Source organism: Onthophagus taurus, chromosome 1 (genome assembly GCF_036711975.1).
Source record: "Onthophagus taurus isolate NC chromosome 1, IU_Otau_3.0, whole genome shotgun sequence".
NCBI classification, from domain to species: Eukaryota; Metazoa; Arthropoda; class Insecta; order Coleoptera; family Scarabaeidae; genus Onthophagus; species Onthophagus taurus.
Genome location: NC_091966.1, coordinates 23,370,108 through 23,385,661, shown reverse-complemented (window position 1 = coordinate 23,385,661; position 15,554 = coordinate 23,370,108). Strand labels below are relative to the sequence as shown.

General features: G+C 35.6%; 1 protein-coding gene across 3 annotated transcripts in view; it reads right to left on the bottom strand.

The window, feature by feature from the left end:
* Window positions 1-598: 598 nt before the first annotated feature.
* The window catches only part of LOC139431017 (ras-related and estrogen-regulated growth inhibitor-like), a 50,405-nt gene continuing 35,449 nt past the window's right edge, over window positions 599-15,554 (bottom strand). For 2 of the 3 annotated variants that reach the window (XR_011641363.1, XM_071198584.1), the window contains 3 exons: window positions 1,697-1,813; window positions 1,361-1,642; window positions 599-1,293 (listed from right to left, as the gene is read on the bottom strand). Coding sequence is in view for 1 of the 3 variants with exons in the window: in XM_071198584.1 (XP_071054685.1) it covers window positions 1,187-1,293; window positions 1,361-1,642; window positions 1,697-1,802 (495 nt within the window). In the remaining 2 variants the exon portion in view is untranslated. Of the gene's footprint in view, window positions 1,643-1,696; window positions 1,814-15,554 lie in introns of all 3 variants that reach the window. The other variant, XR_011641362.1, reaches the window with a different exon arrangement.

Genomic DNA, 15,554 nt, shown 5'->3' with positions numbered 1-15,554 from the left:
GACGAATAGTCTTTTACAATTCGGTGTTATTCTCGAAGGACACATTATCGATTTTTTTCTATGCAAGAAATACTAAAATATATGCAACTTATTTTACGCTTTTCGTAGTAATACGTTAGGGCGCGTATAGTGAAATTTAAATTTTTATGAATGGCGGCACATAAATTACCCTGCCATCTGGGTATCATGTGCACAAACTAACATCGGTTGAATAACTATGAATATCTATAAACAAGGATCACATTAAGAAATTTTAAATTGTATAATATTACAACAATATCTACAGGGTGACATAGAAAAAAGTACATTGCATAGTGCCACACAATAGAGGACACTAAAATAAGAAAAAAGTCCGCAAGGCCTACGGTTAAAAGATACGGGGTGTTGAATTTTATTTTTTTGTTGGGGTTTTTTTTTGAATATCTTTAGCCAGAGACGCAAAAAATGGATAAAATGTGGTATTCAGGGGTTTTTTATCATGCTAAATTCAAATATGATCTTAGTTTTGTGATTACTGATGGAGAGCGCTACTATTGAATAATTATTTTATCACTTAAAAACTAAAACATCAAAAAATATTAAAAACAAAGCAAATATCTTAATTTAAACTCACTTCGTTTTATCTTTATTTACGTATTGTATCTAAGTACATTTTTTATTTATTCTTCTTCGTAGATTTTAAATAAACTTCAGATTAAACCCTTCATATATTCTTGATAATTTTTCTCGATTATCGTACTCGTCGCGTAAAAACAAGTAGATACGTAAAATATCGTGTTTTTAACCCTAACGGTTTTTGAAATAATGAGGAATAACCACTTTTTTAATGCTCCCTTGAAGCATTTTAGGATCTTTACGTGAATTTTTCTTAATATTTTTTTATGTAGAATCCACGCAATTTCCTGTATATACAAAATATTTTCGATACTTCGATACCGATACTTTGCGGGTATCGAGTATCGATACTTTGCCCAGCGCTAGTTATTTCTTCTCATCGATATACACATTCGTCTATCTGCACGTGCAGTTGGATAAAATTCTTGTTGGCCATCTCCATGTCTTTTGGAGATGTCCGTCCGTTGAAGCTCGTTCTCGGAACAAAGCTTCAGAAGGACTCAAACCGCTGTCTTTGGTGTCGTTTTCTTCAACTTCGACCTCCATCCAACGTCGATTTAAAAGGCCCGGTTTACAAGGGCGTAGGAAGAAACCACTGAGTGAAACCGTCGCCGAATATAAATGACGAATCGTATTGGGTTGAATAGGATTTTAGTTGTTGCTCCCGCTTCGTTTCATCTAAAAAGAAAAAATTAAGAAATTTTTTAGAAATGTTTCATTAGAACGACAGGAACTTCGGGAATACTTTTTCGACGTTTCTTGTAGTTGATCAAGAATTTCAAACGGTAACATTCGTCGAACGAGCAATTGTCGGTCATCGAATACATGGAGATAAAAGTTTCTGGCCATCTTATATTGGCTTCTAAAGTTAAAGATTCACCGTTTTCTTGTTCGATTTGTCCCGTATTATCTAAAATCTCGAAATAAACCATTCGGTTGTCTATAACAGTATTAAAATTATAGACTTTTTCCAATGCTGGGTTGGATTCACCGATGTAACGTCTTGTAATAAACCTAACAACCATGGCTAAAATTAAATTAAATTAAATTAAAAAGTAAAGATTGATTTAAAAATTTAAACCTGATTTTCCAATTCCCGCTTGTCCTAAAACAATAACTTTTAAAGTTTTTTGTCTTGGATAAAGTCCTAATTTAACTAAAGAAGATCTAGGTGATATTGCATTCATGTTGATTGAAACTGAAATTAAAAAAAAAATTATTTTAATTCGTTTTAACGTAAATTAACAATCTCGTCGATCAAGTCGAAACATGTTCTGGTTTGGGTTTTCAAGCAGTGAGTAAAATGGAAGAGATTACTAGATTACGATACCAAAAAAAAAATAATAAAAAGGGACAAAATAAATAAAACCAACTAAAACAGAATGAAATGAAGATTCGCTCTCGATTTCTTTTGTTTGAGTATTCGTGATGCTTTCTACAAAAATAAATTCCCACAAAAAAATGGTAATCGGATCTATATTTTCATTCTTTCTTCTTCGAATTTTAAATCTCGATTTGATGGATATTCGACAACGGGCATATTTAGAATGTTTGATATGCGAAAAAGTGCGTTTAATTTTCAACACGACTTCGACATTCGATCGACACTCGACAAAAATGCAAATTTTAAGCCGGCTTCCTGAAAAGCGATATGATACGATCGTGAGTTACCGAATGACACTTATTACTTATTACTTTTTACTCCCGGTAATATTACGCATTCATGTGAATTAAGGACAGACGTGACAGACATTCATTCACATGCTGTAACAGGGCACTTGAGAAATGTATTATCGTGGTAATGTTAATGTCGTTGAAGTTAGCAACGGATTCAGAAACGAAATTCACATTTTTACAGCGGACCAAACAAATAGTGTACTCTATCTATAATTTCGTATTTATTAGTGATAACAACCAAAAAAACATCAAAATTAGCATTAAAGAGAGTAAAATAGATAACCCCTCTAAAACTTTCAAGTAAAATTCATTATTATTAAATAAAAATCACCCTTTCATTATGTGAAAAACTCCAATTTGCATTGAAAAAGCTTGATGATCCATTAAGTCAACCCCAAATATCAAAATCACTATTTCGAATAACATATCTAAGCACCACCCGGAAATTCAGGGGATAAAGGGTCGAAATCACCCCCGAAATACGTAAAAAATTCATAACTTTCTTGAAAAATTTTGTGACACCACCAAACTCAGTCCAAAGATCGAAAATAAGGTTTCGAATAACATATCCGCGAGATTCGCGGAAATTCAGGGGATAAGGGGTCGAAATCACCCCCGAAATACGTAAAAAATTCATAACTTTCTTGAAAAATTTTGTGACACCACCAAACTCTGTCCAAAGATCGAAAATAAGGTTTCGAATAACATATCCGCGAGATTCGCGGAAATTCAGGGGATAAGGGGTCGAAATCACCCCCGAAATACGTAAAAAATTCATAACTTTCTTGAAAAATTTTGTGACACCACCAAACTCAGTCCAAAGATCGAAAATAAGGTTTCGAATAACATATCCGCGAGATTCGCGGAAATTCAGGGGATAAGGGGTCGAAATCACCCCCGAAATACGTAAAAAATTCATAACTTTCTTGAAAAATTTTGTGACACCACCAAACTCTGTCCAAAGATCGAAAATAAGGTTTCGAATAACATATCCGCGAGATTCGCGGAAATTCAGGGGATAAGGGGTCGAAATCACCCCCGAAATACGTAAAAAATTCATAACTTTCTTGACAAATTTTGTGACACCACCAAACTCAGTCCAAAGATCGAAAATAAGGTTTCGAATAACATATCCGCGAGATTCGCGGAAATTCAGGGGATAAGGGGTCGAAATCACCCCCGAAATACGTAAAAAATTCATAACTTTCTTGAAAAATTTTGTGACACCACCAAACTCAGTCCAAAGATCGAAAATAAGGTTTCGAATAACATATCCGCGAGATTCGCGGAAATTCAGGGGATAAGGGGTCGAAATCACCCCCGAAATACGTAAAAAATTCATAACTTTCTTGAAAAATTTTGTGACACCACCAAACTCTGTCCAAAGATCGAAAATAAGGTTTCGAATAACATATCCGCGAGATTCGCGGAAATTCAGGGGATAAGGGGTCGAAATCACCCCCGAAATACGTAAAAAATTCATAACTTTCTTGAAAAATTTTGTGACACCACCAAACTCTGTCCAAAGATGGAAAATAAGGTTTCGAATAACATATCCTCGAGATTCGCGGAAATTCAGGGGATAAGGGGTCGAAATCACCCCCGAAATACGTAAAAAATTCATAACTTTCTTGAAAAATTTTGTGACACCACCAAACTCAGTCCAAAGATCGAAAATAAGGTTTCGAATAACATATCCGCGAGATTCGCGGAAATTCAGGGGATAAGGGGTCGAAATCACCCCCGAAATACGTAAAAAATTCATAACTTTCTTGAAAAATTTTGTGACACCACCAAACTCTGTCCAAAGATCGAAAATAAGGTTTCGAATAACATATCCGCGAGATTCGCGGAAATTCAGGGGATAAGGGGTCGAAATCACCCCCGAAATACGTAAAAAATTCATAACTTTCTTGAAAAATTTTGTGACACCACCAAACTCTGTCCAAAGATCGAAAATAAGGTTTCGAATAACATATCCGCGAGATTCGCGGAAATTCAGGGGATAAGGGGTCGAAATCACCCCCGAAATACGTAAAAAATTCATAACTTTCTTGAAAAATTTTGTGACACCACCAAACTCTGTCCAAAGATCGAAAATAAGGTTTCGAATAACATATCCGCGAGATTCGCGGAAATTCAGGGGATAAGGGGTCGAAATCACCCCCGAAATACGTAAAAAATTCATAACTTTCTTGACAAATTTTGTGACACCACCAAACTCTGTCCAAAGATCGAAAATAAGGTTTCGAATAACATATCCGCGAGATTCGCGGAAATTCAGGGGATAAGGGGTCGAAATCACCCCCGAAATACGTAAAAAATTCATAACTTTCTTGACAAATTTTGTGACACCACCAAACTCTGTCCAAAGATCGAAAATAAGGTTTCGAATAACATATCCGCGAGATTCGCGGAAATTCAGGGGATAAGGGGTCGAAATCACCCCCGAAATACGTAAAAAATTCATAACTTTCTTGACAAATTTTGTGACACCACCAAACTCTGTCCAAAGATCGAAAATAAGGTTTCGAATAACATATCCGCGAGATTCGCGGAAATTCAGGGGATAAGGGGTCGAAATCACCCCCGAAATACGTAAAAAATTCATAACTTTCTTGACAAATTTTGTGACACCACCAAACTCTGTCCAAAGATCGAAAATAAGGTTTCGAATAACATATCCGCGAGATTCGCGGAAATTCAGGGGATAAGGGGTCGAAATCACCCCCGAAATACGTAAAAAATTCATAACTTTCTTGACAAATTTTGTGACACCACCAAACTCTGTCCAAAGATCGAAAATAAGGTTTCGAATAACATATCCGCGAGATTCGCGGAAATTCAGGGGATAAGGGGTCGAAATCACCCCCGAAATACGTAAAAAATTCATAACTTTCTTGAAAAATTTTGTGACACCACCAAACTCAGTCCAAAGATCGAAAATAAGGTTTCGAATAACATATCCGCGAGATTCGCGGAAATTCAGGGGATAAGGGGTCGAAATCACCCCCGAAATACGTAAAAAATTCATAACTTTCTTGAAAAATTTTGTGACACCACCAAACTCTGTCCAAAGATCGAAAATAAGGTTTCGAATAACATATCCGCGAGATTCGCGGAAATTCAGGGGATAAGGGGTCGAAATCACCCCCGAAATACGTAAAAAATTCATAACTTTCTTGAAAAATTTTGTGACACCACCAAACTCTGTCCAAAGATCGAAAATAAGGTTTCGAATAACATATCCGCGAGATTCGCGGAAATTCAGGGGATAAGGGGTCGAAATCACCCCCGAAATACGTAAAAAATTCATAACTTTCTTGAAAAATTTTGTGACACCACCAAACTCTGTCCAAAGATCGAAAATAAGGTTTCGAATAACATATCCGCGAGATTCGCGGAAATTCAGGGGATAAGGGGTCGAAATCACCCCCGAAATACGTAAAAAATTCATAACTTTCTTGAAAAATTTTGTGACACCACCAAACTCTGTCCAAAGATCGAAAATAAGGTTTCGAATAACATATCCGCGAGATTCGCGGAAATTCAGGGGATAAGGGGTCGAAATCACCCCCGAAATACGTAAAAAATTCATAACTTTCTTGAAAAATTTTGTGACACCACCAAACTCAGTCCAAAGATCGAAAATAAGGTTTCGAATAACATATCCGCGAGATTCGCGGAAATTCAGGGGATAAGGGGTCGAAATCACCCCCGAAATACGTAAAAAATTCATAACTTTCTTGAAAAATTTTGTGACACCACCAAACTCTGTCCAAAGATCGAAAATAAGGTTTCGAATAACATATCCGCGAGATTCGCGGAAATTCAGGGGATAAGGGGTCGAAATCACCCCCGAAATACGTAAAAAATTCATAACTTTCTTGAAAAATTTTGTGACACCACCAAACTCTGTCCAAAGATCGAAAATAAGGTTTCGAATAACATATCCGCGAGATTCGCGGAAATTCAGGGGATAAGGGGTCGAAATCACCCCCGAAATACGTAAAAAATTCATAACTTTCTTGACAAATTTTGTGACACCACCAAACTCTGTCCAAAGATCGAAAATAAGGTTTCGAATAACATATCCGCGAGATTCGCGGAAATTCAGGGGATAAGGGGTCGAAATCACCCCCGAAATACGTAAAAAATTCATAACTTTCTTGACAAATTTTGTGACACCACCAAACTCTGTCCAAAGATCGAAAATAAGGTTTCGAATAACATATCCGCGAGATTCGCGGAAATTCAGGGGATAAGGGGTCGAAATCACCCCCGAAATACGTAAAAAATTCATAACTTTCTTGAAAAATTTTGTGACACCACCAAACTCAGTCCAAAGATCGAAAATAAGGTTTCGAATAACATATCCGCGAGATTCGCGGAAATTCAGGGGATAAGGGGTCGAAATCACCCCCGAAATACGTAAAAAATTCATAACTTTCTTGAAAAATTTTGTGACACCACCAAACTCTGTCCAAAGATCGAAAATAAGGTTTCGAATAACATATCCGCGAGATTCGCGGAAATTCAGGGGATAAGGGGTCGAAATCACCCCCGAAATACGTAAAAAATTCATAACTTTCTTGAAAAATTTTGTGACACCACCAAACTCTGTCCAAAGATCGAAAATAAGGTTTCGAATAACATATCCGCGAGATTCGCGGAAATTCAGGGGATAAGGGGTCGAAATCACCCCCGAAATACGTAAAAAATTCATAACTTTCTTGACAAATTTTGTGACACCACCAAACTCTGTCCAAAGATCGAAAATAAGGTTTCGAATAACATATCCGCGAGATTCGCGGAAATTCAGGGGATAAGGGGTCGAAATCACCCCCGAAATACGTAAAAAATTCATAACTTTCTTGACAAATTTTGTGACACCACCAAACTCTGTCCAAAGATCGAAAATAAGGTTTCGAATAACATATCCGCGAGATTCGCGGAAATTCAGGGGATAAGGGGTCGAAATCACCCCCGAAATACGTAAAAAATTCATAACTTTCTTGAAAAATTTTGTGACACCACCAAACTCAGTCCAAAGATCGAAAATAAGGTTTCGAATAACATATCCGCGAGATTCGCGGAAATTCAGGGGATAAGGGGTCGAAATCACCCCCGAAATACGTAAAAAATTCATAACTTTCTTGAAAAATTTTGTGACACCACCAAACTCTGTCCAAAGATCGAAAATAAGGTTTCGAATAACATATCCGCGAGATTCGCGGAAATTCAGGGGATAAGGGGTCGAAATCACCCCCGAAATACGTAAAAAATTCATAACTTTCTTGAAAAATTTTGTGACACCACCAAACTCTGTCCAAAGATCGAAAATAAGGTTTCGAATAACATATCCGCGAGATTCGCGGAAATTCAGGGGATAAGGGGTCGAAATCACCCCCGAAATACGTAAAAAATTCATAACTTTCTTGAAAAATTTTGTGACACCACCAAACTCTGTCCAAAGATCGAAAATAAGGTTTCGAATAACATATCCGCGAGATTCGCGGAAATTCAGGGGATAAGGGGTCGAAATCACCCCCGAAATACGTAAAAAATTCATAACTTTCTTGAAAAATTTTGTGACACCACCAAACTCAGTCCAAAGATCGAAAATAAGGTTTCGAATAACATATCCGCGAGATTCGCGGAAATTCAGGGGATAAGGGGTCGAAATCACCCCCGAAATACGTAAAAAATTCATAACTTTCTTGAAAAATTTTGTGACACCACCAAACTCTGTCCAAAGATCGAAAATAAGGTTTCGAATAACATATCCGCGAGATTCGCGGAAATTCAGGGGATAAGGGGTCGAAATCACCCCCGAAATACGTAAAAAATTCATAACTTTCTTGAAAAATTTTGTGACACCACCAAACTCTGTCCAAAGATCGAAAATAAGGTTTCGAATAACATATCCGCGAGATTCGCGGAAATTCAGGGGATAAGGGGTCGAAATCACCCCCGAAATACGTAAAAAATTCATAACTTTCTTGACAAATTTTGTGACACCACCAAACTCTGTCCAAAGATCGAAAATAAGGTTTCGAATAACATATCCGCGAGATTCGCGGAAATTCAGGGGATAAGGGGTCGAAATCACCCCCGAAATACGTAAAAAATTCATAACTTTCTTGAAAAATTTTGTGACACCACCAAACTCAGTCCAAAGATCGAAAATAAGGTTTCGAATAACATATCCGCGAGATTCGCGGAAATTCAGGGGATAAGGGGTCGAAATCACCCCCGAAATACGTAAAAAATTCATAACTTTCTTGACAAATTTTGTGACACCACCAAATTTTTTTTCTACAAAAATCCCGTATAATGGCCGCATTTAAATATTTACGGCCTCATAACTTTCTTATATAATATGGAGATAACTCTGGGACCATATGAACCCTATAGGAAATTTTCCGCTCTTTCCAGCGAAAATACTACGATAATAATTAAAAAAAAATTGTTTTTAAACAATATGAGAACAGTTGACGAAAGTATAACCAAACAATCACTAAACCATATCTTCAAGGGAAACATCAATTGAAAATGAATTTTATGTAAAAGCACGTATTTTTGTCTCGCTTATACTCTTAACACCTCCACGGTACGGTCCGTTGTCGTAGACGGTGACGCTAACGCGACGCGACAGGCGTCGGTCGGCTGTTGCAGTGGCGACGCCGACGTAACTGCCCAAATGTCTTTTCGTTGTTTTTTAGTTTATTCACGTTTAGTCGACTGCAATCACTGGTAGAAGTTGTTTCGCTAGATCAACGTTTTATTTTTGGGCTAGTTCGATTTCCTTGATATTTCTTGAGCTGTTTTTTCTTTGTTTTTTAATATTATTATTAATTAATAATATTAATTAATATTGTCTTGCATTCAGAAGTTTGGGTTGTTTAGGTGTTTGTATATTTATAATCATTTCGTCTTTAGTTTGTATTATTATAATCATTATAATCATTTGAATAAGGTTTATTTTTATTTTTTTTCCTCGGAAGGTATAATTTGGTGGTTGTTGCGTTATAGTAATTCTGTAATTTGTTATTTTTGCTTGTTTTGCTCTTTGTTTTTCTGACCTTGTTGCTAGTTTAAGTGTTCGGTTTGTTTTGTTTTCATTTTATTCTTCCCTTTTTATTGTTAGTTTAAGTGTTCGATTTATTTTCTTTTTCATTTTACTTTCCTGTTTTCTTTGGGAGTTTTGCGACTGTTTTATTTCATTGTAATATTGCTGCATAGATTTTCGTTGTGACTTCAGTAGGAAAAATAAAATAAACTTTTATTTTTTTTTATCATTTTAAGTGACAATTATAGTACTTTATCTTTGTTTGTTTTCATTCCTTATTTTAAATACTTCCTGCTAGGAGAAGGCAATAAATAAGTTTCTTTGACAATTCGTTACCTTTATAATATTAATATGGACGGTCCAGGAAGGCCAGTTAAACAAAGTAAGCAGTTAAGGTTACAGAAGATTGCAAATTTTCTTAGTAAATATAATATTGATACGACTGTTTTAAGAGAATGCTCTGTTCGATCAGAAATATCACATCTATCAGATCTCTGTGTATATGTTGATATTAAAGATAATTTAAAAAATAGAAAGATGTTGCTAATGAACATCAAAAGAGATGCTGATGAAATTGAAAAGTACATCAATTCCTCTACTGACGTCGATAATTCCCTTGAGGTTGATGCTGTTGATGGCCACTTGATAGATAATGCAAACACAGCAGTACATGAAGCAATGCAACATGCACGAGAAAAAATAGAAATATCCCAGAGTATATCCAAAAGAGATACTGATGAAATTGAAAAATACATCAATTCCTCTACTGACGTCGATAATTCCCTTGAGGTTGATGCTGTTGATGGCCACTTGATAGATAATGCAAACACAGCAGTACATGAAGCAATGCAACATGCACGAGAAAAAATAGAAATATCCCAGAGTATATCCAAAAGAGATACTGATGAAATTGAAAAATACATCAATTCCTCTACTTACGTCGATGATTCCCTTGAGGTTGATGCTGTTGATGACCACTTGGTAGATAATGCAAACACAGTAGTACATGAAGCATTGCAACATGCACAAGAAAAGATAGAAATGCCCCGGACTATATCGAGTCCAATCAATAAGATAAAATTTAAGTTTTTTAAAACATTTAAAATTAACCGCTATGTAGATAACCACGACATATCCTATAAGTCCGAAGTTAGACATCAGTATTGGCGACAGCAAATAAGTCTATATGGCATTTCTTGTCTTCTAATTTTCAAAGGAAGTCGTATAAACAAAAAAAAGCAGCAAACGGCTTGTCAGATAGTCGAGTATGCAATTTGTAAACATACATCTTGTAGAGAATTTAAATTTATATACAATATTTTAGAGGATTTGATAGATGTAAGAATATGCTACAAAGGTCCTCACGTGGAAAATCACCACGAAGAGCATGCTTATCAACTGAAAGGTAGAGAAAGGGCGGAGGTAAAGAAAGAACTGCTTTTTAGTTTGCCCAGCACCTATCGCAGCGAAGAAATAAAAAAGGTTGATAGAGATTTAATTTATGAAGGTAATTGGCAAGGCTTGCGCTCGCTTTCCGTTTACCAAAAAGCTAGGTCGGAGGCAATGGGCGAACAGGACTTTCATTCGGATCCTTTACTAGATATACTACTAATGTCACTAACTCAGGATGATGACAGTACATACGTTCAATTTCCTAGCGGAAAAACGTTGGTGTATTTATATTCCAAAGAGAACATTAAAACCTTAATTAAGAAAGGTAAAAAAATGATAGGGTACTTTGATGCGACAGGCTCCGTCGTTAGACCGACTGTGTATGATAGGGGTCGCAGGGTTCTATACTATGCGTTGGTTGTGAAAGTAAACGACATTGTGGTACCTATCGCTGAATTAATATCTTCACATCATGATTCGGCAACAATAATGGCTTTTATTTTGCATTTTAAACATTTTATACGTACGAAATGCAAGAAAACATGGCCGATCTTTAACGTTGTTGTAACAGATTGGAGTTTTTCGCTTATGATGGCTATTTGTCAAGGGTTAAACGATGTCACTTTATATACTTACCTCCAAATTTGTTATAAATATGTTACAAATAAGGACGACCATCGATTTTTTAGTTTAATAAAATTAAAACTATGTTGTGGACATTTCGTTAAAATGATTTGCAACAGACTTTCTCGTACTAAGAAAAAACCGAATATAAGGGATGGAATTGTTAATGCAATAGCAGTATTAGTTCAATGTAGATCCTTGGAAGAGTTAATTATTCGATTTGAAAATGTCGCTTTTCTCTTATTAACATCGTCATATAATAACAACGTCAAAAATGCAATAGCACACCTATCGTCTAGTGACTATGAAACCTACAATCATTTGTTATCTACAAGGCAAGATATTTCATGTGAATTGGACGTCGACATAGATGAAGAAGTTGTGAGAGGAGAATATACTAGCTCTCCTTTTTTTATTTGTTTTTTTAGAGTTTATGACAAGGTTTTAAAAGAGTTAGATGGAAGTGTAAGCTCAGCAACGGAACGCAACCCTTACAAACACGAGGAATTTTTTACGTATTTATTGAATTATGTAATGCCTTTCGCTCCAATGTGGTCCAACATACTTGAAAGTGATCGTTACAGTAATTCACTTGTGGAAACATGGTTTAAAATTGTCAAGCAAGAAATACTAGAAAACAAAACCAATTTGAAAGTAGGGCGATTTGTAAACCTGCTTAATTCACGAATTATAAGTAACATAAAAGCTATAGATTTAGAAATTGGTAAAAAGCCGAAGAGGAAAAAAATAACCTCAACAAAATCAGATGCACGACATGAAATTGATAACCCGGATGCTCAAGAAACGTGGACAAAATCAAAAAAACGAAAACGGTATTTTCATAATGTTTACTTAACGGACAAAATTAATGTAAATGATGAAAGTAACAAAATAGATGATGAAGTGGAAATGAATTTAGTCGTACAACCAGAAAAGGTTGAAGAGGAGATCATAAGGGGGACCCAGCCAACCCAACCAGAAAAATGTTATGAGAGGGGGTTAAAGTCAAACCAACCACAACCAGAACAAGTTGATGAGGGAGATATACAGTATTGTTCTTTGAACGGTATCCTTGATCAGCCAGATCAACGAGCCCTTTCAAATGGTCTGTTCTTTGATCATGATTTTTATATGTCCGCAGCTTTCCAAACTGATTTTATCTTGGGACAATATTCATATAATGGACAAACGATTTCATTAAGTAGCTCTGACTTTAGAACGTTAATATCAACCGAAAACGGGGGTTGCAATAATCTGCAACCCATGGGTTCATGGGTTGCAGATTATTGCATAGATTCTCTGGCATTTACTTTTTTTAAAGACCGCGAAGACATTTATTACATCGACACAATATCCGTCCAAATTTTGTTTTCAGATCAGATAAAGAATCTGTCTAAATTTTTACCTTTTACAAAATCACTTAAAGGAGTCCGTTTTATTCTGTTGCCCCACAATTGTAACAACAATCACTGGATATTAATTATATTAGATTTGACTACTAACTTTATTTGTATTTTGAATCCTGGTAAATATTATCGTATATCACACGAGGAAATTGTAAAAAAGGTTAAAAGACTATTTTCCACTAGAGACCGTCTATACCTACACGAAGACAAACTAAATGCTAGGAAGTGGAAACTAACAACAATAGCATATCCTACCCAAGAGACTGAAGATTCAATCAATTGTGGAGTCTATGTTATATGGTATATGATGGTTTTGCAAAAAAATGAAACACTGCAATATTTGTCAACATCATTATTACAAAGTAATTTTAATCCTGACCTTTTCAGAATTTCTTTACAAAATGTTTTATTACTGTCATCTGACGTTATGTATGATAAATGTTTTAAATGTGGTATAGGATCACAGGAAAACTATGTAGGCTGCAACTTATGTAACAGATGGTTACATATAGATCGTTGCTCGAACATATCTAATCTAATTTCTATAGATACCATTAAACTTCGCAACTTTGTTTATAGTTGCCCATTATGTCAACACTATAAACCAGGTTTATTCAACACATCAAGTACAATTAAAAATGTTGCGTTGGATAATATGTCTCTAAAATATTTTGTGATTCATTACAAAAACGAATTACAAGAAATATACAATACGAGGGACACAAACGATTTTTGTGAGCGGTACCGCTCTGTTAATAAACCAGAGTACCATTTGAAATGGGATATGTCAACTCCGTTTATATCATTTAGTGCGGCAGTCTATATATGTAGAAAGATAATGTCAACAACCAATATACCAGACAAGACATTTGTAAAATATGTTCTTCTGGGATTTCTGAATTTAAAAATTATACGTAAATATTACGGAATGAACGATGAAGCAAGCTTCTTTGAGCAATATAAAACGCTTTATGATATTACGGATAGGGATCATGTTTATCCAGATCACTACACATTAGACCAAATTCAGTTTTAAGTACAATAATTATTTATATATACAATTATTATTATACACCCTTTATCAACATAATTTCCGCGCGTCTCATAGATAATATATGTTATTGGAATTCGATCTCTGGGCTGAGTTTGGTGGTGTCACAAAATTTGTCAAGAAAGTTATGAATTTTTTACGTATTTCGGGGGTGATTTCGACCCCTTATCCCCTGAATTTCGGCGAATCTCGCGGATATGTTATTCGAAACCTTATTTTCGATCTTTGGACAGAGTTTGGTGGTGTCACAAAATTTTTCAAGAAAGTTATGAATTTTTTACGTATTTCGGGGGTGATTTCGACCCCTTATCCCCTGAATTTCCGCGAATCTCGCGGATATGTTATTCGAAACCTTATTTTCGATCTTTGGACTGAGTTTGGTGGTGTCACAAAATTTGTCAAGAAAGTTATGAATTTTTTACGTATTTCGGGGGTGATTTCGACCCCTTATCCCCTGAATTTCCGCGAATCTCGCGGATATGTTATTCGAAACCTTATTTTCGATCTTTGGACTGAGTTTGGTGGTGTCACAAAATTTGTCAAGAAAGTTATGAATTTTTTACGTATTTCGGGGGTGATTTCGACCCCTTATCCCCTGAATTTCCGCGAATCTCGCGGATATGTTATTCGAAACCTTATTTTCGATCTTTGGACTGAGTTTGGTGGTGTCACAAAATTTTTCAAGAAAGTTATGAATTTTTTACGTATTTCGGGGGTGATTTCGACCCCTTATCCCCTGAATTTCCGCGAATCTCGCGGATATGTTATTCGAAACCTTATTTTCGATCTTTGGACTGAGTTTGGTGGTGTCACAAAATTTGTCAAGAAAGTTATGAATTTTTTACGTATTTCGGGGGTGATTTCGACCCCTTATCCCCTGAATTTCCGCGAATCTCGCGGATATGTTATTCGAAACCTTATTTTCGATCTTTGGACTGAGTTTGGTGGTGTCACAAAATTTTTCAAGAAAGTTATGAATTTTTTACGTATTTCGGGGGTGATTTCGACCCCTTATCCCCTGAATTTCCGCGAATCTCGCGGATATGTTATTCGAAACCTTATTTTCGATCTTTGGACTGAGTTTGGTGGTGTCACAAAATTTTTCAAGAAAGTTATGAATTTTTTACGTATTTCGGGGGTGATTTCGACCCCTTATCCCCTGAATTTCCGCGAATCTCGCGGATATGTTATTCGAAACCTTATTTTCGATCTTTGGACTGAGTTTGGTGGTGTCACAAAATTTTTCAAGAAAGTTATGAATTTTTTACGTATTTCGGGGGTGATTTCGACCCTTTATCCCCTGAATTTCCGGGTGGTGCTTAGATATGTTATTCGAAATAGTGATTTTGATATTTGGGGTTGACTTAATGGATCATCAAGCTTTTTCAATGCAAATTGGACTTTCACATAATGAAAGGGTGATTTTTATTTAATAATAATGAATTTTACTTGAAAGTTTTAGAGGGGTTATCTATTTTACTCTCTTTAATGCTAATTTTGATGTTTTTTTGGTTATTATCACTAATAAATACGAAATTATAGATAGAGTACACTATTTGTTTGGTCCGCTGTAAAAATGTGAATTTCGTTTCTGAATCCGTTGCTAACTTCAACGACATGTAATGTTAATAAGATTTCGGAATCTAATATAACAAGAAAACCTTGTAATAATGAAAATAAAAATAATGAAATCTTGCCTCAGATGGTCAAGGTCTAC